The sequence below is a fragment of the Cynocephalus volans genome, chromosome 10 (assembly GCF_027409185.1).
Source record: "Cynocephalus volans isolate mCynVol1 chromosome 10, mCynVol1.pri, whole genome shotgun sequence".
NCBI classification, from domain to species: Eukaryota; Metazoa; Chordata; class Mammalia; order Dermoptera; family Cynocephalidae; genus Cynocephalus; species Cynocephalus volans.
The window spans coordinates 108657468-108680053 of record NC_084469.1 but is presented as its reverse complement, the minus strand read 5'-3'; the positions used below and the strand labels follow the sequence as shown (position 1 = coordinate 108680053).

At 53.7% G+C, this 22586-nt stretch overlaps 1 protein-coding gene across 1 annotated transcript; it reads right to left on the bottom strand.

The window, feature by feature from the left end:
- Positions 1 to 1400: 1400 nt before the first annotated feature.
- On the bottom strand, positions 1401 to 19476 carry RAB8A (RAB8A, member RAS oncogene family). Its single transcript, XM_063111262.1, has 8 exons — positions 19353 to 19476; positions 15969 to 16029; positions 13977 to 14037; positions 10117 to 10194; positions 8513 to 8602; positions 7819 to 7884; positions 6138 to 6188; positions 1401 to 2836 (listed from the first exon to the last, which is right to left on the bottom strand). Exons 1-8 carry the CDS (start codon positions 19474 to 19476, stop codon positions 2744 to 2746), a joined length of 624 nt encoding a protein of 207 aa, XP_062967332.1. The 3' UTR covers positions 1401 to 2743.
- Positions 19477 to 22586: the final 3110 nt, after the last annotated feature.

The following is a 22586-nucleotide window of genomic DNA, read 5'->3' as shown; positions in this document are numbered from 1 at the left end:
GGTGGGCAGGGCCGCAGCATGTGGGGGCTTTTGAGGAGCTGTATTCCTAAGTCCAGGGGGGAGCTGTGGAGGGTTTTAAACAACGGGCTGACACCATCTGATTTCTATTTCTTAAGGATATCCTGAGAATAGACTGCAGGACAAGGGGGAGGCTGAGGAACCATGAGGAAGATGCCAGAGGCCCAGGTGGTGGTGGCTAACACAGGAGGTGTCAACTACTGGGCTAGCTGGGGAAGATGGGGCGGGGGGCGCCCAAGGTAAGAGTGCAGCACTAGTACGGGGATCTGAACCTGCGACCCTGGTGGCATGAGGCTGAGCTCTCACCAGCTGAGCTAACTGGACAGCCCTCTGTCTCTCTCTAAGGGCACGTCTAAGGGCTGTGTGCAGAGAAGAGCTAACCGCCCTGAGGCTGCTGCGTGAGAAAGGCCTGCTGGCAGAGGGGCCCTCGGCTGGTGCTGGGAACTGGCTCACGAACAGCTCCCCCTGATGGAACTTCCCCATGTGAGTGGCTCACAGCTGCACCTACGCTTTTCCTTTTCGTACAAATGATAGTTTATGCTAAACACCTGCTTTCTGGGACTCTGGAATCTTGGTGCGTGCTGGGGAAAGGGCACCTAAGTGACCGGCCCCAGTGAAGACCTGGGTGCCGAGTCTCTAACGAGTTTTCAAAACAGCCACATTGTACACCTGTTGTCACAACTCGTTGCTGGGGGAATTAAGCATGGGGTATGTGACCCCACTGGTAGAAAATTCTGGAAGCTTGTGCCTGGTTTCCCCTAGACTTCACTCTGTGCTCCTTTTCCCTCTGCTGTGATGTATCTTTGCCATGAGCATGACCATATGCTGAGCCCCAGTGAACCCCTGAACCTGGGGGTGGTCTTGGGGACCCCCGACAGGGTGGGAGAAACATCCTGGGGAGCGAATCTGGAGGAGGCCCTGGCAGGGCCACCTGGGAGGTGGGAGGCAAACGGTAGCCACACATGTGCCAGAAGCCAGGTGAGGGAGGCTCTCTGGAGGAGGCTCAGGACGGGGTGCTCGTCTTAGCCATATGGTGTGATCAGGGACCAAGATAAGAGAATCCTGGTGGCATGTGGGGACCGATGCTGGCTGAGCAGGTTTGGCAGAGGACGTGCTGAACACAAGTGGAACTGCGAGGAGGGATGGCTGTTTTCCTGCAAAGGGACAGAGGTGTGGTACTGGTGAGCTTATTTTCCCAGGTTAGTCTTTCGATATTGAGTGTCATCTCTTCCAAGGAGGCCTGTCCACCCCAGCTTGGGCTGTTTTAATAAAAATATCCCTTGAACCCACCGCCCAACACCTGGCCACATCTCTGCGGCCTACAGGGAGAACGTGCACATAAAACCCGTTGACTTTAAAATGAGCTTTAATTCATTTGTTTTCCTTAAGTGCATGTATCGATGTAAACAGCATGTTAGAGATTCCAGGGGACAGCAGACTATTGCTGGTATGTTGGTTTTAATTGAGAAAAGAAGGAACTATGATGCCAATGGCTTGGACTGACAGCAGCTTGGGGGAAAGGGAGAAAAAAAAAAAAAAAAGGAAAAAGAAAACACACACACACAAGTCTCCCTAGTGACGCCCCTCCAGCCTGGTGACCTGGTCCCAATCGCAGTCAATGGGAGAGCAGAGCTGTCAAAACAGAACTGAGTAATGACAGGGAAAGGCCAGCCCAGACTGTTGTACGGTCAGTCTATTGCCATGGAATGCGTCGTGTCTTGGCCTGTGCCTGGTGCCCCCATGGACGGTGCTGCCTCGTGTCTCGGCCACAGCCAGCCCGGGGCATTATGTGCTTGTTCCTGATCACCTGGGTCTGCCATTGGAAATCAGAGATGGAATCACTTCATGGCACTAAGGATCTAGAAAAATAAAAATCTCAGCTAGAAAGGACATCCGATTTGGAGACGGCAGAACGAGGAGGAGGTGTTGGGGCCGTTCTGGTGCCGAGAGGAGGGTGCCCCAATTATGGGAGGCCCATGGGCGGTTGTGTTTTCGGGGTCACCTGGAGCACACACGCCATCCCGCCGGTACTCAGACGGGGACTGCAGAGGCCTGGCTGGACGATAGACCTGAATCCGGCTGTGGTCAGGAGAGGTGGCCCCACGCTTCTTTAGAGAAGATTTCCTTAATTTGTGCTTCCCTTTGGTTTAACAGTTAAAAAGAGTGTGGGGGGGGAAATGGTTTTGGTCACTTGTCCAAAACTGAGAGAAGAGGTGCATATGGATTCCAGATTTGTGGGTTAGATGTTTCCTGGCCTGGCGATTGGTCACCTCGCTTGGGGTGGGGAGCCTGGGATCCTGGAACTGCCGCTGGCATTTGGGGACCTCGCTTCTGTGATGAGGGATGTGGACAGGCTTTCTGGAGGGGCTTCGTGTCCCAGCGAGACAAGGAATTGAAGGCCCAGAGACGGAGGCCCGCCACGTTGGTTGCTGTTGACAGTCACACCTCAAGCCCACCTCTCTCTCTAGTTACTCGATGTGTGGGTGGGCCCATTTGGCGGATGTTACAGGAAAAATAGCAAATTCTTAAATTATTCCATCTCCAAGTTGAAAAATTTCAGTTACTAAAATAAACAATTTCTCAATTGCATTTTGGTGGCCGTGGGCCCCGCGGCCACGGCATGGGTGGGACGTGGGAGGCGGGAGGACCCCTGGCTGAGTGAAGGGCTCACTCAGAACAGGCACAGTCAGTTGGCTGAGCAGGGCTCAGAGTAAGGCGGCGTTCCTCACAGAAGAACACATCGGAAAAAGCTGCTCCTCTTCTGCTGGTCGGGTGTGATTTTGACTCCCTGGTTGCTCCCCTGGGGGCTGTTGCCTTCCTGAAATCACAGGAGGTTTTCCGAGGTCATGGCTGAACATCAGCACTACATCTCGTAACTAAACAATTATCTGCCAATCTATTCGTCCATCTATCTGCCCCCTTCCAACCAACAAACCATCCATCCATCCCTCTCCACCCAACTATCCAACCAACTATTGATCTATCCCTTTCCAATCAACCAACCAGCCATCGACCCATCCCTTTCCAACCAACCATCAATCCATCCCCTCCAAACCAATGAACCATTGATCCATCCCCTTCCAACCAACAAACCATCATCCATCCTCTTCTGACCAACCAACCATCCATCCATCCCCTTCCAACCAACCATCCATATATCCAATTGTTTCTTCTGACAATTCATGTTTCACAAACCCACAGACCTACTTTTCATCTATTCCCCATCCACCCCTTCCAAGCACTCATTCTCACCTGTCCAGCCAACTCTTTCCACTCACCTTCCCAACATCTTTCCAACCACTATCACCCGTTCCACTCTCTTCTTTCTGGACTTCCCTCCCTCCTTCTTTGCATCCATCTACCCATCTGTGCAGCGCACCTACCATAAAGGCAGCCAAGGGGCAGCAGAAAGATTCTGTCCCCTGGGATTTGGGAGGGCTGGGTTCAAGGTCCCACTGCCACTCATATCCGACTGGTCTCTGTCTCACCACCTCTCTCCTCTAACTGGCCCTCCGCCGGCTACCAGGAATGAAAGACCTGAACTTTAATCGTGTCAACTCACTCCCTACTGAAAACCCATCAGAGTCCCTCACTGGTTTCAGGGAAGAATGCCCCAAATCTGTCTCCTGACATTCAGGGCCTCTATGATCTGGTCCCTGCCCACCCTGGGAACTCACATCTGTTTTCTCTCACCTCACCTTGTTTTAAAGGCCCATCCCCCTTTTCCTCATCTCAGCTCTTAGGGAAAACCTCAGTTTATTCAACAGTTCAACAGTTACTATCAAATGCCCACAACAAGCCAGGCGCTTTTCTGGGTATGGGGCACACAGTGGCAGCCTATACTGTATTGGGGGAGACAGAAATCACTTAGGAGAGGGCTGGCCCGTGGCTCACTTGGGAGAGTGTGGTGCTGGTAACACCAAGGCCATGGGTTCAGATCCCTATATAGGGATGGCCAGTTAGCTCACTTGGGAGAGCGTGGAGCTAACAACACCAAGTCAAGGGTTAAGATCCCCTTACCCGTCATCTTTTTTTTTTTTAAAAAAAAGAAATCACTAGGGAGACACGCAAGCAGTGTGACTTCCCACAGTGATGAGCAGTGGGAGGGAAAGGAGGCAGGACAAAGGTGGAGGTGATAGGAGGTGTGTTTTGATAGTGACATCTGAATGGAGATGTCATGAGGAAGTGAGATCAGGAACGGTCCAGGGGTGTGGTCAGCAGAATACTGACACCAAAGATGTCCACGTCCTAACCTCCGAAACCTGTGAGTACGTTACCTGACATGGCAAAAGGGACTCTGCAGATGTGATTAAGGTGAGGTGGGGAGAGAGGCCTGGATTAGCTGGGCGGGCCCAGTGGAATCATATAATACTTAAAAGTGGAGCGGCCACCCAGCTGTGGTCAGAAAGAGCTGTGAGGACAGAAGCAACTCGGAGAGGTGCTAGTGGCTGGCTCTGAAGATGGAGGAATAGGTCAGAAGGCGAGGGATGCAGTGGCCTCCTGGGGTAGGTGAAGGCAAGGAAACAGGTCCTTCCCTGGAGCCACCATAAATGAGTGTGGCCTTGCCGACATCGTGACTTAGCCCGGTGACAGCCACTGCACACCTCTGGCCTCCAGAACAGGACAGAGATAAATATGAGTTGTTAAAGTTGCTAGTTTGTGGGAATTCGTTACAACAGCAGCAGGAAACTAACAACATGGCTGGAGCAGAGGGGATGATGGGGGTGCGGTGGGGGTGGCAGCAACCAGAGCAGGAGGCCCAGGTGGCCTGGCATGAATGGGTGTCGGCAGAGCCGGGTCTTCTGTGACAACTGTGGAGAAGGCTATCGGGGGAGAAGACGGGGTGGGCAGAGCCGGCTGTATCAGAGCTAGGAAACCATAGGGCCTGTGACTCTGAACATAACACCTGAACAGAATAGGTGGAGTAAGAAGAGGTAGGAAAAGGGTTTGCTGTTGGTGCTCTGCCATTCAAAGAAGAAAGGAAATCGCAAGCATCAGGGCTGCGCGTCAGCAAAGGATCCGGTGCACTCCCCAGGCCGATGTCAAAAGCACGGGCAAGGGAGGGCAGAGTGTCACTGTGATGCTCAGTTGGGCAAACCTGGCCTGAAGGGTCGTGAAGAGCCAAGTTGTGACTGTTTAAGTTGGAGAAAAAAAATCGTGTGAAAATCCCATGCTGGTGTTGGTCAGTACACTGGTTTCCATGGACTGTTTCCCCTTTTGATTTAATGGAATTAAATCAATCATGTGCCTTACTACCCGATTCATGGGATCTTAGAATCATGTTTTAAATCACATGTGAACTACCTGAATGACATTTTTTTTGTTGACATTTTGGTGTTTATGTGCATTCTTGTGTGACCAGACTTAGAATAACCCACGAATAAAGCTCTTCATCCTCTTTGTTCGGACTGAACAGTGATGGCTGCGGGACTAAGGCTCGGGACGAAGTGTCGCGATGGTGTTTAGCCACTAGATGCCCCCGAGTACAACAAAGTGTTCAGGCTCAGTCAAGAAAGCTCCCTTCGTGCTGAGTGCTGTGGACTATGACATTGCTCAAGTGGCAAAAACAAAAACCGGAAACGAAAGGGTCCACTGGGAGGGATTCATGCAGACCTCCTGGGAGGCCTCGGAGAACACTGGGACCCACTGAGGTTGTAGGACCTTCACAACTTGCAGAATGTGGGGCTGGGGGCCAAGGTTACGGGTCTGCCATGCTTGATGGTGAGCTAGTGGCTGTCACACTCTGTATAGCAGAGGTGTGGACTCCAGCCCTGGCCCCGCAGGCTTTTCTTCAGGAGGAGGCTCTCCTGGAACACAATGTCTATGTGGCCCTTCTCCCGAGTGGGCCTCCCATGGGAAGGGCCATGTGTCCCATTTGCCCGTGGGCTCAGCAGGCAGGGCCTCATCTGCCTGGACAGCTTGCCTGGGCCAGCACAACCGGTGCTGATGTCCCATCCAGACCTGCAAACTCTCCCTCCGCCTCCCAGGAATGTCCTACCAGGTCCGGCTGGGCCCTAAAAAACAGGGTCTAGTCTGGGGCACATTATGTCACTGACTGGGGCTGAGGATGGCCGGATCCAATAGAGACCCATGTGGGGACCTGGGAAAAACACACTCACCAATTTTTTGTCCATTTTTGCTTTGATGTCTCTGGCGAGAGTAAAGAATGCCTGTGGGAGAAGCATGTTGTCACTAGCAGGATACCTCGTCCTCGGCCACCCACGTGGTGTGGGGCGGGAAGCAGCATTAAGATGGCTCCCTCGGCGTGGGCTTCTTATTTGGTCATTCTGCGCTTGTGGCAGTGGGCTCTGCTGGTCTGTCTAGTCCCACCTCCTGTCCTTACCTGGCCACCTGCTCCCCCAGACTGCCCTTCTTCCCCAATGTCAACTCTCTCTTTTGCAGAGTGCCTTACTACTGACAGGGGACTGTCACACAGGCCACCTCCCGTGAGCCAACAACCCTGTGAGGTGGGATTATGCTCGACTGGCCAGAAAGGAAACCGAGACTCGGAGAGTCCAAGTGACTTGTCCAAAGGTACCTAGTGGTCAACTGACTGATCCAGAAGAATCTGGAAGGGGTATCCAGCTCTCTGTCCCTGACTCCTGTGTTCTGTCTACTCTGACCCTCCCTTCTGATGGTCAGAGGCAGGGCAAGGAGAAAGACAAGCAGCTCCTCGGCCAAACAAGTGTCACTCTGAGTCCTTGTCTGGCAGGGAGGCCTGGAACGGCTGGGAAAGGGTAAAAACTCATCTTCCCAAGCGCAGTGAGGCTTGAGCTGACCTGGCCCCTGGCAGCCACATCTGACCCAGCCTTTTGACTGTTTCCTCTCACCGCAGCTGCACTTTTAACACATACTTATAAACCCTACTCTGTGCGCTACCACTGCCCCCGGGGAGGGGACACATAGAGATGAGTCGGACTAGGCGGCACTTGGGGACTTCGGTGGGAGAGGCCAAATCTCAACACACACACCCGTGTGACATAGGAAGTCCTGTTGTGGAGGGTGCTCAGGTGCTGGGGAAACCCAAGGGGATGGCGGAGGCTTCCTTGGGGAGGGGCCACATGGGCTGGACCCTGATGGGTAAAGGGGAGTCTGACAAGTGGAAAAGGGTTATGAGGGAAGGAAGTGAAGCGTGAGCTTGGAGGAGGAGCAGCCCGCGTGGCCTGGGGAGGGAGGGTGGCGGGCGCGGCCCGAGCCCTGGGTGGCAAACACTGGCTGGGGCCAGCGAGGGAGGGTCTTCATGCTAGGCAAGGAGCCTGGCCTCTGTCCTCTGGTCAGCGTAGAGGTGTAGGTCAGAAGTAACATACAAGGTCCATTTTGGAACCATCACTGGGTCAGCAGCAAGGCTGGCATTGCTCAGTGGAGAGAAGAGGGTGGCCCAGGCCAAGGCTCAGTCAGGGCTCCTGACTCTGTCCCAGCTTCCACCTGGGGTCTGCCTGTGGGTGAGTGGTGTGGCCGAGGGCATGAACTCAGAGCGGGGCCTGTGCACCTAGGCATCTGGGCCTCTTTGAGCCTCAGTTTCCCATGCCTGCTCCCCAGGGCTGCCTGAGAGCGAGTGAAACAACATGTCCCAGGCGACTGGTGTGGGGCCTGCCCCTGCTGATGTCAGAACCTAGGGGTGATTCCTACAGGCCACACGGGACTGGCACCAGGCACTGTCCAGGAAGTGCCTACAGAGGACCAACTGCAGCCTGGAGGCTGAGGCCAGTCCCTCTGGCAGAACCTCCCTGGAGGCCCATCTCCGGCCTGAAGGGGCTGAGAGTGCAGGCCCCGTGTCCCCCAACAGGGCTCGGGACTCACGTTCTCCACATTGATGTTGGCCTTGGCGCTGGTCTCCATGAACTTGATTCCATAGTCCAGGGCCAGCTGTGAGGGAGAGACATGTGTGCACGTCAGCTGCCAGGCACCTGCACCCCCGCGCTCCTTGTGTGAAACAGGAGTCCAGGGCAGGGGCCAGCACTGAGGGGCGATGGGCCTGGGGCTGTGGGTTCCACCTACCGGGTGTTCCCTCAATTCTCTGGGGAGGAGCCAGTCGTGAGTGCCCCTTGACAGCACCACACAGGGCACTGGTGAGGGAAGGCAGCCCAGGTGGGGAGGGACGAGGGGGCTCCAACCACGGCTCTGTTCCCTGCTCCCTGGGGCTGTGGCTTGTTCCAACAAGATGCTGGAAGGGTCATGTGGAAGACACCCAAGAAGCCCTTGCCACTCACCTGGAGCTGTCTTAGCCTGGAGCCCAGCTAGACATGTGCTTTCTACTCACCCTTCCCGTGGCATGTGCCCCACTGGGGTGACCAACTCAACCTAGGACCCCCTCAGCCATAGGCAAGCCAGGATGCGGTGTCACCTTATGCTCATAAAGACCATGAGGGATGTCCCCCCAAAGCCCGGCCTTTCCGTCAGCCAGCACTTGGGGGGCCCCGGGGCCTGGAGGGCAGGGGGAGGCCTCTATGCAGAGAACCCTAAGACCCCTGGTGCCCAGCAGCACCAGGCCCACCTTTTCTCCCCGTTCCTTGGAAACTTGTCTCTTGTCGTTCACGTCGCACTTGTTCCCGAGGATCATCTTTTCAACGTCTGCAGAGGCGTGCTGAGGGCAGACGGGGGTCAGACCGGATGACAGGCCAACATGAGGCCCATCCCCGAAATCAGAGCAGGGGGTGGTTCAGCACTGCTAGGCACACCCTGCTCCAGAGGACAAGCTGAAGCTCAGAGAGGCTGTGCAGCTGGCCCATGTCACACAGCAACAGCAGGGCCAGGGCTTCTGGCAGCTCTCTCACCCAGCTCATTCTTTCTGGCTGCTGAGAATAGATTCTCTATGGGCTGCGTCAGCCAGGCTCTGTGCCTGGCTCCTGGAAGGGTCTGGCCTGTGGGAGCTGAGCAAGGCTGAGCTATTTAACTCCAGTCCTGCTGCCTGCCTCTTTCCTGCCCCGGCTGCTGTCCTGGAACCTTCTGCTCCAACCTCTCAGCTCTCTTTCTTTGGACTCCAGAAATGGGCTGTGCATAAGTGGTTACAGTCCCCTGCCAGCCCTGGGTACTCCACCATCCCCTGGTGTTGCCTTAACTCAGCCTCATTCCTGAAAAAAGCTTGGTCATCAAACCCTTCCTCAGGCCCCAGTGGAGAGGACGGAACCTCGGAAAGTGCCTTCTTCAGCCAGCTCAGATCTCATCTCAGTGAAGCGCACTGCTCTGCTTCCTGCTAAGTTCCCATTACCCAGAGGACCCTCTCGCCCACTGGCCAGAAACAGAACGTCCACAAAGACCAGTGAGAGCGGTCTCTCCTCCCCGTTGACCGGCTTCCCTAGCCTTGCACAGCAACTTCAGGCCTCTCGGGGCTGTTGAGAAGGCAGCCCTGGCGCACCCGCTCATAAGTGACAGGGCTGGCCTCCTGCGCTGGCTGGAGCTGTCAGTGAGTCGTGGCAGGCAGTGATGTGACCTTCTGCAGTAGCTTTATGGACAGGTAAGGTTTTCTGGCTGCGCCTCAGACCTGAAGCTCCACCTGGGGTTAGTTATCAAATGCTACAGGAGCTGCACCAGGAAGGCTTTTGGGGCAAGGTCAGCTCTCTTAGGAACGGAAAGATGACGATGCTGGCTTTGGGACATGAGGTGGTGCTGGCCTTCTCTTCCTCGTCCCCGCGGTTCAAGGTCTGCTTTCACAGCCAGCTGCTGGCCTGAACATGGCAGCTCATTCCAGCTCACACCCTGCTCTGCTGTAGCTCAAAGTACAACCTGACACACCTTGCCACACCCTCCAAATAAAATGGTCACGCTGGTTCTAGAACCTTTTCTCTCTAGAAAGCTCCTAATGTACATGGTGACTAAAAGCTTGGACATACCTTCTCTCCTGACCACATACTGGTCAAAACCAACAGCCCAGCTTGGGGAGTGGGCTCTTGGAGCTGCTCCTCAACAAGGCCAGGCTGGCATGTGGTCTCAGGGTCAACTGTCTGGGCCTCAGTCCCTGCTCCCACTGTGTCCTGGCTATGGGGCTCCTGGCAAGTTACTTCTAGGTGTCTCTGTGCCTCAGCGTTCTCATCCGTAAACTGGGGAGCTCTGGGGCAAGGACTGAGGAGAGGACGCGAGCGAGGAGCTGGCAAGCCTCACCTCCTCAATGTTTCGAATCCAGTTCCGGATGTTGTCGAAGGACTTCTCATTGGTGATGTCATAGACCAGCATGATGCCCTGGGCAAGGAGAGACAGACAGGGGCTCTCTAAGGGAGAGAGGCCCCAGCAGGATGGTGGCACCTGTGTGGAGGTGGGCAAGGTCCCTGCCAGCTGGGAGGACAGTGGTGTGTGGCCCACCGCCTGCCCTGCAGCCAAGCCCATCTGTGGTCATGCTCCCTGCCTCCACAACACCCCAGAAGACAGCCCATCCTCTCCATCCCTGCGGCCCTTCCTTCTGCTGGGATCTCATATGCACCTCACCCTGGTCTCCAGGCTCCAGTCCTGCCCTCTAGGCCACCAAAGGGGTGCTTCTGACCCACAGGCTGGACCCGGCCATGCTCTCACCTTGCTGGCTCTCCATGGCTGGCAGGATAAGTATGACCTTTGAGGTCCCACAGCCCCCACTGTGTGCTGTATTCTACAGGCCCTGATGCCCACCATGCTCCCCTCTTGACCCTCCGCAGCAATCAGTCTCCTCCTGACCATCACTCACCCCTCACCCCAAGTCACCTCCCAGGCTTGGCCAGTGTCACCTCCTCTGGGCCTACTGCGGGCCAGGCGCTGCAGCAGGTAGCACAGGAGGGTCCCGCTGTCCCCACTGTGCAGAGGGGGTGATGAGAGGCTGGGCAGTGGAGCTGGCTAGGCCCCTGTCTACAGTCATACGAGAAGAAATGGCACAGCTGGAGTCTGAACCCAGTGCGGCCTGTTCCTGACACCCGTGTGCCTTCCAGTGACCCCACCAGAGCAGGGGCCTGCTCCAAGCCCTCCAGGCAGCCTTGAGGCCCCCTTGGTTCCTAAGAGATGCATGGGAGACAGTCCATGGGTCCTGAAAGAGCCGCAGAAGGGCCCCACCTCAGTCTAAGCCCACGATCTCGCCACTACTGTAGAGAAGAACAGATATCCCCATTTGATTCAAGGGAACACTGAGGCTCAGAGAGAAGAAATCCTTAAGATTTAGGCCATGTGGGACTAATCCTGAAGGAGTTGATGACGCTGCTTCTGTGAGGAACCTCCCTGGGCTCTCGTCAGCACCAAAAGCAATGCGTGGGACCGCCTGTCAGTGGTCCACATGCTGCCCTGGACATCCTTGTGGGATGCCCAGTAGGCCAGCCTACAGCACCATCACCAGCCCCGCTTTGCGGCTGAGCACCCCAGGCCCTGAGGCACGTGTCCGGTTCCTGTCCCTCCCTTCCTCCACACTACTCGCTCCAAGGGCCCAGGCTTGTGTCTGGGATATCTCAGGGGCACCTATGATCTCTGGTGCTGGCTGCTGTGTCCCTGAGGCCGCCTGACTTTGCAGAGTAAGAACACAGGGTGGACATCTGTGGGCATGAGGGTGTGAGACAGAACCACGCAGACAGGGCAAGAAAGCCACTGCAATCCCAAATCTGCCTCCTGCACCCGTGAATTTGAAGATATTCACTATGGCCTCACAGCCTGCTAGGACCACAGCCAAGGCCAAGGCCCCTCACAGATGGCATCTCAGGGCCCTCAGTCAGTCTCCTGAGGAGACTGGCTGATGGGAGGACTCAAAGGAGGTTTTAGTGGCCCATGGCAGGTGCCACACCCCAGCCAAGGCCAGCCTGAGCAGAAGACCCTGGCAGGCAGACCCCATGAACTGAGTTTCGTCAGGGCCCCCACAGCTGCCCTCCTGCTGTCAGGGGCAAGATGCCAGCTGGTGTAAGGCCCCTTCACCCCTTTATCCAGGGACTGGCCTCTCTGATGGCTCAGGATTCCCGCCATGACCACCAGGTTGGTACCAAGTGCCCAAGATTCCAAATTCCTAGATTTTTACCTCTTGTAGGGAAGGGGGATAATGTGGGAGTTAGGGGGACAGTGGATAGAGCAGAAATACCTGGAAAATACGGGGTCATTCTATTTCAGGTCAAGGCTCCAAGTGACTATTTTTCGGGTCCCCACCTGAGCAAGCATGCCTCTGTGTACCTGTCTGTAAGTTGACAATGGGACACCAGACATCGAACACTTCCCAAATTTGGGATTTCTAGGCCCAGAGGGTCTAGGACCACGCTGCCAGAGTTGGTGATGGAGGGATGACGAACGACTTCCTATCATGTCACCTCAGGCCTGGACGACAGATATAACGGCCAACAGCCCAGAGCAAGTCAGCTCCTGGAAGATTTTCAAGTTTTGATAGCAAATTCCATACAGACTGATGCAAGCCACATGAATGCTCCCAAATGTTCTCTGCTCTGTCCTGTACAGCTGCTGGCCACATGTGGCTCTGAAATGTGGTGGGTGCCGTGAGGGCCTGGATTTTGATTTGTGGCTAGTGGCTTCCATATGGGTTAGCCTGGGTCTAGGAGGATTGAAAGCCACATCCTCTTAGTGCTGGACACACTGAGATGGCTCATGTGGCCTTGCTGGGGACTGGTTGAGGACATGACACTGGAGACGGATAGCCAGGACTGGCCCGACCACTCACCCTCTGCGTGAACTTAAGCAGGGCACAGAACTGCATCAAAGCTCAGGTTCCTACTTGTAAAACAGGGATAACAGTGGCACCTTCACTCAGGGATTTATGGCAAGATGTGAGGAGGTAATCCAGGCTAAAACCAGGGCCCAGTGCCTGGTGCAGGAGAGGGCTCAGTGAACGGGGCCGGGTGTGGGTGGCTATTTCAGCCCAGAGAGGGATGGGACCTACCTGAGGTCACACAGCTCTCTCCGGGGTCAAAAGCTCTCCCAGGACCCCAGTGCCCTGAAGCCCCCACCCCACCTTCCACCACTGCGTGGCGAGGTGAGAGGAAATGAGATAAATTAATTTTAATGAGGAGCACTAAGGTTGCAACCCACATGATTGAGTTTCTATTATGTTAGCGACGCTGTGTGGGATGCTCTAAATACTTAATGCCTCCATTCATTCCTGCTGTCCACAAGTCTTCCCTGAGATCTTACCACCTACCTGACATGTTCCCAGGCACTGGGCATGTGGCAGTGACCGAGACGTGGCCCTGCCTTCATGGGGCTTAAGGTCTACTGGAGGACAGGTACCTATGCAATTAAATCATGGGGTGCACTATGGAAACTGTGGGGAACAGTGAGGGCCAGGGATGACGAGAGATGGCCATTTATGCTCACAACAGCCTGGGACACAGTCCAGCTCTCTGGTTTATTTTCCAAGTAAAAACATGGAGCTCAGAGAGTGACTTTGAGTCTTGCGCCCGGTCCAGGGGGTCTGCCTCCTGCTCCCTCTGGGCCCCCGAATGCCCTGTCTTGTACACGCCTCACACAGGAGGACAGGACCCCGTCCCATGTCCCGCCACCTTCCCACTCACCTAGTTCAGGCCTGGCCCAGAGAAGGTGCTCGGTAAATATCTGAGGGATGACAAATGACTTCCTATCACATCACCTCAGGCTCAGGTGACAGATATAATAGCCAACAGCCCAGAGCAAGTCAGCTCCTGGAAGATTTTCAAGGTTTTGGTAGCAAATTCCCCAGAGACTGACATGGGCCTGAATGCTCCTAAATGTTGGGGCATGCCGGCTCCGATTTCATTGACTTCACCTGGAAGAACCGGCTTCCTGTGTCTGCCTTCATTCCCAAAGAATTGTTTCCACTTGCTTTAAACGCTGCATTGTCTCTGAAGCCAGAGGAGATGCATGGTTGTGGGGGTGGAGGGCGGGGCACACTGCCTCTTCCTAAAACTAACTCTGGACCAAGGATCCCCCGAGGAGCCAGTGCACAGGCTCCTCAGAGACATACAGCTTCAGTATCAAAGCCTTGACGATGTTCAGCTTTAAAAAAAAAAAAAGACAAAAAATAAACAAAAAACAATCCATACCATTGCACCCCTGTAGTAGGCTGTTGTGATCGTCCGAAACCGTTCCTGACCAGCCGTGTCCCTAAATGTGAGATGGAGAAGGGATATTAGTGACACCAAAGGCAAATAACTGTCCCTGGCAGGGACCAATGAAGCATTTACCTGGGATGCCTGGCTTTCCTGCAGGTCATCTGCTGGGATGCATCCTCCTGCTGAGGCAGCACCTCCAGTCTCCGTCATTAAGACAAGGAAACTGCGGCTGGGAGGGGCTGAGGACCTTTGATGTCTCCCAGCTGGGGACACGGCAGAGCCACCACTGGACCCTTGGCCTGTGTGCTTCCAGGGAAATTCTCCCCGGAGCTTCTGGGTCGCAGAAGAGCCAAAGTCAGGCGTCATTATTTGTGAAAATCCAGGGCCACATGTGTGGATAGGGCTGGACACGTGGCATGGGAACATACACAGCCCTTGCTGTTGGGCTGAGCTGGGCAAGCTCAGAGCTGGGGCTCCAGGAGCGCTTTCTGGCTCACCATCTTGGTCTGGGGGTCAGGGGAAGTCCTTCCTCATCTGTACCGTGGGGAAAGCAGTAGCTGTTGCCCAGGGAAGCAAGGCCCGGGTGAAGATACCACCATGCCCAGCCCCGCTGCTGGCACAGAGGGTATCTTCTTAGAAGACTTTTAAATCACTCATCCCATCAAGATTGCTAACAGCAGAAGCAGGAAAGGAAAATAAAACTTCTGCTTGCTGGTACAGTGTCACTTTGGACCTGAGCACAAAGGCTGCCATGGAGCCAATGTGCTGGTAGTGGAGGGACTTCCATGGCTCATGACTCACAAGGTAGCCAGAGATCGACTTATGACCAAACTATGCAGGCTTGACAAGGGGTGAAACCTCATCCAGATTTCGGGTCTGAAATCAGATTAAGAGGTGACTATCGCCTGAAGTGGAAGATACCTAGGAGGCTCCCCACACCGCTGGAGAGCCGGAGCGATGGCTCATGCTCCGAGACTTGCGGGAGGGCAGTCCACAGTCCATCTCACAGTCTCTGTTCCCACCCAAGGGCGCGTGCCTGGGAAGGGGACCACACCACACTCCTAAATATGACCTCTCTTTATTTCGCTCCAGGCTGGTGATTCTGTGTGAGCGATGTGCATGCAGGGCAGTGCCCACTACACCCGACCACCTGAGTTCAGTCTTCCAGCACCGTGGGCTGCAGACCGGAGTCAGTGCCAGTGCTGGGGACTCAGATGCTCACCATTTCCATAATGTTACATGGCACCCTCAGGTCTGAGGAAAGGAAACAGGTCTTACCACGGTGGCTGGCCTCAGCTTAATTTTGGTTCGGGAGTTTCAGGTTTACATGTCAGAAAGTGAGGCCTGGGCTTCCCCAGGAGAGAAAAGAGGAAGCGCTGGCAGACCTTCATATTTTGGAGTGAGCTGATAGGCTTAAAAGGAAACTCCTGGGCCGGCCTGTGGCTCACTTGGGAGAGTGTGGTGCTGATAACACCAAGGCCATGGTTTTGGATCCCTATATAGGGATGGCCGGTTAGCTCACTGGGTGAGCATGGTGCTGACAACACCAAGTCAAGGGTTAAGATCCCCTTACTGGTCATCTTTTTTTTTTTTTTAAAAAAAGGAAACTCCTAGGTGGGGTATCTCACCGTCCCCATAGGCTTCACCACTGCCTGGCACAGAGGGCTCTCTCCGTGTCCAATGCAAGAGGCCACTCTGGGGCCCAGACCATGCTTTGCCTGCACTGGAATGCTGGGTTAACTGTGGCTGGGGAGCTCTGTCCCCAGCAGGTGCTGATGCAGACCCTAGGAACCGGAAGCCAGCAGAGCACAGCTCCCTTGGTGGGGTATGAAACTGGAGAAGCTTCTGCAGAAAGTGTGACATGTCAGGGCTGGGCACTAAGAGATGGAGGCTTTGGCTCCAGGGAGGGTAGAGGGGGCACAAGGGACTCTGACTCAAAGCAATCGCCAGGTGAAGGGGCCAACAAGGAGCAACAACTCTCACCATATCTGTAGTTTGATTCTCTTGCCATCAAGCTCTATGGTCCTAATTTTAAAGTCAATTCCTGAAAGAAAAGGAAAAAAAAGCATATTACCATCAGCCCATTTCTCAAGTCCCCTCGGCTGTGTGCTCCAAGGTCCTGCCTAACTCGGTCGCCTCTTAGCATCCTCTCTCTGGCTACACCTCAGCCACACTGCCCACTTGGCTGTTTTCTAAACATCCCAAGCTTGCTGGCTCCTGTCTCGGGGCTTTTATGCTCGCTGTCCCCTTTCCGGGGATGTTCCCTCTTTCCATAGCCACCTGGCTCCGCCTGCCTTTGCTCAGGTCCCTGTTCGAGTCACCTCCTCATCAGCTCTCCCCTGATTTGCTCTTTCTTTTTCATGTACTTATATCGGACATGGTATCTCTGTTTATTTGCTCCCTGAACCCAGGAGTAAAAGTTGCTGATTTGAATGTGCTGCATGAAGGAGAAAAAGCCAAAGCCAGTCTTTGCCCCTAGGAGTTTGTTCTAAATATCCACCTGAGAAGACTTGAGGCCTAAGCCTGATCTCCCTGAACCCATGACAGGGATGCTAATTCTGTCCCCACCCGCCTCAACACTTGAATTTTGCCCACTAGAACCTCAGGTCCATGAGGGTAGGGACACGATAGGTTTTATGGGATCACTACCGTTATATTTAGTGAATAAATAAGGCAGGGGCTGAATATGAATTTTCTTGAAGCCGATCTCCAGTCCTGCACACACCTTGTCTACAGGCCTCATTACATCTCTGCTTCCCTCTGATGCATCCATGCTATCTCTGCAGCCCGTGTGCCAGGTGTCGGCAAAAGATGGCTGATGAAAGAATTAAGTGTAACACAGTCTACATGGTGCTGTATGATTTACCAAGCACTTTTGCATACGTCATCTGTCTCACTGTAGGAATGAATGGGTCCTCTGAGGAGGTGGTGGGGAAGCCAGGCTGGTGAGAACTAATTCCAGGGAGCCATGGGGCCAAATACACACCACAAATGATCGATGGAGTTTATGAGAATACGCTTTGGCAAAATGTAACCCAGGCAGAAAATGAACAGCCACTCAATCACTGATCTATAAAGAAAACCCAGGGGTGTACTCAGTGCCAACGCAGAATCGCCTTAGGTTGTATTTCAGGACTGAGCAGTCCAGTTGACTCTTCCTAAAACATTCCCACCTCCTGTCACAGGTGCTCAGGGATATACAAAACCGAGAAGCACTATTCAGTCAGCTGAGCCCCACAGCATTGCTCTGTCCTATGCTCCTCCTGGGTTTTATTAACACAAAACTTTAATTAGGACATGTAAACTTTATGAGGCACAAGAATTATGAGGCCATAACTTTAAGGTCACAGCAAATTAAACTTTCCTAGAAGACAGAGGCCTGCAGGAATGCTACAAATAGAATGAGAAGAATACTAGGGTGGGAGGTAGGGATCATGGGTCAAGTGCCACCTTCACCTCACTAGGCTACCCTGACAAAGTCCATTCTCATCTGCATATGCAGGACGACAGCCTCCTTGGAGCTCTGAAGTGCTAGGCTGAGCTTTCTGGTCAAGAATGAAAAAACCAAACCAAAAACCTAACCCTGGAGTTGATCTGACCCATGTTTGTACTAAGCAGGAAGTTTCTGAGGCTGGGAAACTGAGGTCTGGGTCAAGAGCAAGCCACAGCTGGCGAGGAGTTAACAGCACTTCCTGGTTGGTGGGGAACTCCACAGTTATCCCAAAGTTTGACCTTGGAGTGGGGGAGGGAGAAGCATTCAGAAACACCTGCGGCCAGGGGTGAGCTGCTGTCTCTACAGGAACCACTGTTTCCTCTAGATGGCCTCTGGCAGTGATGACAACCCCTTATTCATTGTATAGTTCTGATCCTCAACCACCCAGGGCACTGACCAAGGTGGAGAGTGAGCCTCCTACTCTGCAGAAACAGGGCTCAGGGAGGGATCGTGCTTGTTCAAGGTCAAACAGCAACTGGAAACCAGGTATGATGATTTCCAGTCCAATTCTCTCTACATCTGGCATGCAGTTGTTTTACAAAGTGCAGTTTCTGGAAGAGGGCAAGGATGGAATTAGCCCGTCGTGGTGGGGTTCAGAGAGATAACATGATGTGGTTACAAAACATGTGGTTGAAGTTACAAAAGGATAAAGCAAAGCCATTCCCTAGGTTTTCTTGATTTGGAATTACTCCTGGTCTTGGGGACTGTTCTCCCACTTCTCACCTGCCAAGCAGGCTACATGGCTCCCAGGCCATTCCATTCGATTTGTGTTACTCCCAGGTCAAACATTTTCACTGTGGGCAATAACTGTTTTTGTGGTGCGGAGGGAAGTCGGCCCCACTTCTGTGGAAGTCAGACCTGAGATGCAACAAGCCAGTTCTGTTCAACCACAGTGTGGGTTGGCCCTGCAGGAAAGGCTGTTCTGCAAAGTGACAACCGGTGTCCTGGGCCCTGAGATAGGGAAGTCAAGGCTGCCTGTGGCAGCAGCTGATTTTAGTTTCTCACTGAGGCTTTTTTCTTGCATCACTGCGGGGATGACAGGTCCCAGGCAGGCAGCTGTCACTTGCCATTGCTGTCACCCTCGGGGGAAAGGCTACTGACTCCCTCTCACCACTCTAAAGGAAAATTTACTCATGAGAGGAAACACGGTCAAGGAGAGGGGATCAACCCTTGAATATTCTAAAGTACAGAGCAGGCGGCATGTGAATTGGAGTCATGGCTCTGAGGTGGATCAGCTGTGCTTGTCCTGGGGATGCATGGTGGCATCTCTCTGGGGTGGCTGAGCCTCGAGTTTTGGGGTCAGACACACCTGGGTTCAAATCCCATCTTCAACATCTGCAGACTGTGTGGCCTTGGGCAAGTCCCACGCCCTCCCTGAGCTTCAAAATCCTCATCTGTGAAACGGGCTCATAGCAGCACCTAAAGCAGAGGACTGGAGACTGTGATAATGCACAGAAAGCACCTGGCACATAGTAAATGCTCAATTAAGTCAGATGTCACCGTCCTTTTCCCATGGTCAACTCCTCATGCCTGTTTCCACTCTGTAAGACCGAGACCCCAAAAGAACAGTTCCCAGGTCTGTTATTAGGACAGAACGAGATGATGGGAGGGAAGAACCCAGCCCAGAACAAATTCTCCCTAACAAGGGGGCTGAGGGCTCGAGCCTCAGTCTCCCCATCCGCAAAATGGGCATTCCCCCCCGACGGCCCGACGGTCCCCCAAACTGCAGTGGAAGCGGCTGCTCTTCTCTCAGGCCCCCTCGACCCTCTCGGATCCCTCGACCCGATCGCACGGTCGATCCCTCGGCCCCAGCCCTTCAGGGGCGCGCCAGGCCCGGGCCTCCAGCGCCCCCGGCCGCTCCCCGGCCCCGCTACCTATGGTGGAGATGAAAGTGGAGTTGAAGGCGTCCTCGGAGAAGCGGAACAGGACACAGGTCTTCCCTACCCCCGAGTCCCCGATTAGCAGCAGCTTAAACAGGTAATCGTAGGTCTTCGCCATATTACACTCTCTCCCAGACGGGAAGTGCGGCCAGCACCTCGCCACTGGCCGCTGGCCCCGTCCATCACCACCGGTCCGCCCCCCATTGGCTCCCGGCCCGGGGGACCGCAGCCAACGCCCGCCCCCCCACGCCCCGCCCGACGCGGGGAGACCTGGGGAAGGGGCGAGCGGGAAGCGGGACCGGAAGTGGCCCGAACGCGCTGCCCATTGGCCGGCGCTCTAAACAGGGTGGGCTGTGATTGGCCAGCGTTGAAGAGTCGAGGGGCTTCAAACGGGGACCGGGATGAGGGCGTGGCATCCCGTGTCCCCGCCTTCTCCCCCGACTTCGGGGCAGCCCCGCCCCGTCCAAGGTTCTGCGCACTGGCATCCCGGGGGCGGGGCCCGGGGTTTATGCGCACGCGCACTGGGAAGACCGTTAGGCTCCAGCAGAGGGCGCACGCGCCGGGGGGGGGGGGGGCGGGGAACCTAGGTCCCGCCCTCAGGCCCGCGCAGCCGTAATGGGCGCCGGGGCGAGCGCGGGAAGGGACTGCTACTCCGGCGGGGAGTGTGGTGTGGAGGCTTCTGCATCTCCCCTACCGGAGCCGAAGAGAAGACAGAAGCGGCCTCGTCATAGTCGAAAAGCACTCCCTCGAGACGTGCTAGGGGATCTCTCCGCTTGGCTAAGGGACCTACCTAGAGATACCCAAGGCCTCCGCCACCTGAGCGGCTGCCCCGTCACAAGCTGCACCCTGAGGCACGCCGGGACTCCTAAGGACCCGCCCTCGAACCTAATTAGAGGTTGTCCTGACCTAATTAGAAGTTTCCAGGCGGCTCTCCGCCCCATGCCCAATCAACCCTCTGAGGCGCGCCCGGGGGCTCGGAGGGGTCGTCGGGACAGCGATCGTTCCGGTGACGTTCAGGAGCCTCGGCCTGTGCCGGGCGGTGCTCTTGGCAGTTATTAAGGTTATAAAATATTTCCTCCCCACCACTCAGCCCGCCAGGTAGGTATTACTTTTTCCCGGTCAGTGGTGAGGAAACTGAAGCCCGAGGAGGTTGTTACTTTCCCAGACTCCACAGTGGGAAGCTGGTTTTGGAGCTCACGCTTCGGAGACCTAGATCTGGTCGCCAAGGTTTGCTGCTTCTCAGAGATGGTCCCTTGTTCTTTTGGTCACTCTGGGGCCGCAGGGAGGCCTCGACACTCGCCTGAGGGTCTTATCCCACGTGGCCCTGGCCTGTCCTCCCTTCCCCTTTGGCTCAGTCTTGTGCTTATCTAGCCCTGGTTAAGAAAAGCTTCAACATTTTACTTGCCCATTTCTTCTTCTGCCACCCCTGCCTTCCCTTATCTGGGTGCTGTTTCTCAGATTACATTGCAGTCTTTTTTTTGGGGGGGGGGTTCTGTTTGTTTCTTAGATGTTGGTGTCCCTCGTGGTTCTTTGTTCTCATTTTCTGGGGGATCTCATTCACCTCTGTGACTTCTGATGTCTCCACGCTGATGATTTTTAGTTCTTTATCCACATACCCCTGCCATTCCTCCTTGTCTGTTTTCTGAACATCTGCTTTTGGACTTGTCAAAGTGACTTCAGACTCAGCATGTCCATGACCTGGACTCATCATCTTTTACTCAGACTAGCTTGTTCTGAATTACCTCTATCGATATCCCTGCCATCCCTCCATGTCTGTTTTCTGGACACCTGCCTTTGGATTTGTCAGTTACTTCCAACTCAGCATGTTCATAAATGGACTCATCATCTACTCATTAGCTTGTACTGAATTACCTTCTGAGTGAAACATAAGTCGTCTTTGACACCTTTCTTTCATCTTTCTAGTCTAAATAGCTCTTGAATCTTACTCCTCCGTTTCCATTGCCATAGTCAGATCATCACATTTCTTCACTGGTTTCCCTGACGATTTTCCCTAACCCGGATTCCATGCTGCAGTGTGCTCATTTGAAAACACTTATCTAATGTCCATCTGTGGTCTTAGCAGGATAAAGTCCAAAATCTTTACCTTAGTGTATGATACCCCTCACAATCTGGTCCCAACCTCACATGTTCCATCCATACTTTATGGGATTGGGAACTCCCCAAGAGCTGGGGCGGGTTGATTTAACAAACATTGAACACTTCTTATGTTAAGTGCTAAGGATGACTAAAACAGTATCCTGAGATTGGATGATAACCCAAGGGGGTGGGGAGGAGGGAGAAAACAGACACATAAAGGAAGAACTTAAAAAAAAAAAAAAGGAAAAAAGGAACTTCAGTTTAGTAAAGGTAGGGCACTTAGAGATTATACTTTATTCATTGACATTCCCTGTACCTACCATCTAAAAAATAAGCTCAGTGTCAGCTAAATGTTGACTTAATATGAAGGAAATGTTTTAATTGTACTTGATAATAGAAAATTGTTCACATGCTGCATTAAGGCTTTCTTTTCTTTTTGGTTCTCTACCTCCCCTCCCTAATAGGCAAATATCAAAGCAATTCAGGTAGTTAAACTGTAGTGATCTTTGATACTCCCCTCTCCATGTTCCCTGCCATTAAGACTACTTCCTTCAAATCACTTTTTACTTTATTCCATGACAACCACTCTCCTGGATTATTGAAGCATTTTCTTAAATGGCCTTCCTGCCTGTAGTCTGTCCCCACTCCAGCCCTTCTTGAAAATGAATGCTAACTAGATTTTCCTAATGTTTTGCTTTGTTTACTCATCTTCAGTGGCTCTCCACTACTGACCAAATTGAGTTCGGGCTCTCATCAGTGTGTACCCAGCCCATTTTCCTCCAGCTTTTCTACTTCTGCTTTGTTTAATATGTGCAACACACAGAAAGCTGTGCTTAGGCAGGCCTTGTACTTTCAACACACACCATCTTCCCTGCTTTTATCTCATCTATTAACATCCTATCATTCACAGCCCGGCTCCAGCAGGACTAGGGACAACAAATGACAGGAACTTTTGAGTTAATGAGGCCAAGTGCTGTCATCTGTAATCCTTATATCATGAAGTCATGGTATAAAGCAGATGAATAACATTTGCTAAGTTCTTGGCACAGTGATCTTGCCCTTTCCATCCCATTAACATTCACTGAACTAAAATGCTTCATTTGTCCCCACATATTCTAAAATTCACACAAA

What these genes read in the sequence shown, in the direction of transcription:
- RAB8A (XM_063111262.1), bottom strand. Translation starts at nt 19,476, where the DNA reads ATGGCGAAGACCTACGATTACCTGTTTAAGCTGCTGCTAATCGGGGAC. An exon ending in CACTTTCATCTCCACCATAG is followed by an intron (nt 16,030 to 19,352) that starts GTAGCGGGGCCG and finishes CTTTTCTTTCAG; the next exon opens with GAATTGACTTTAAAATTAGG. An exon ending in CCAAGGAACGGGGAGAAAAG is followed by an intron (nt 7,885 to 8,512) that starts GTGGGCCTGGTG and finishes TCTCCCTCACAG; the next exon opens with CTGGCCCTGGACTATGGAAT.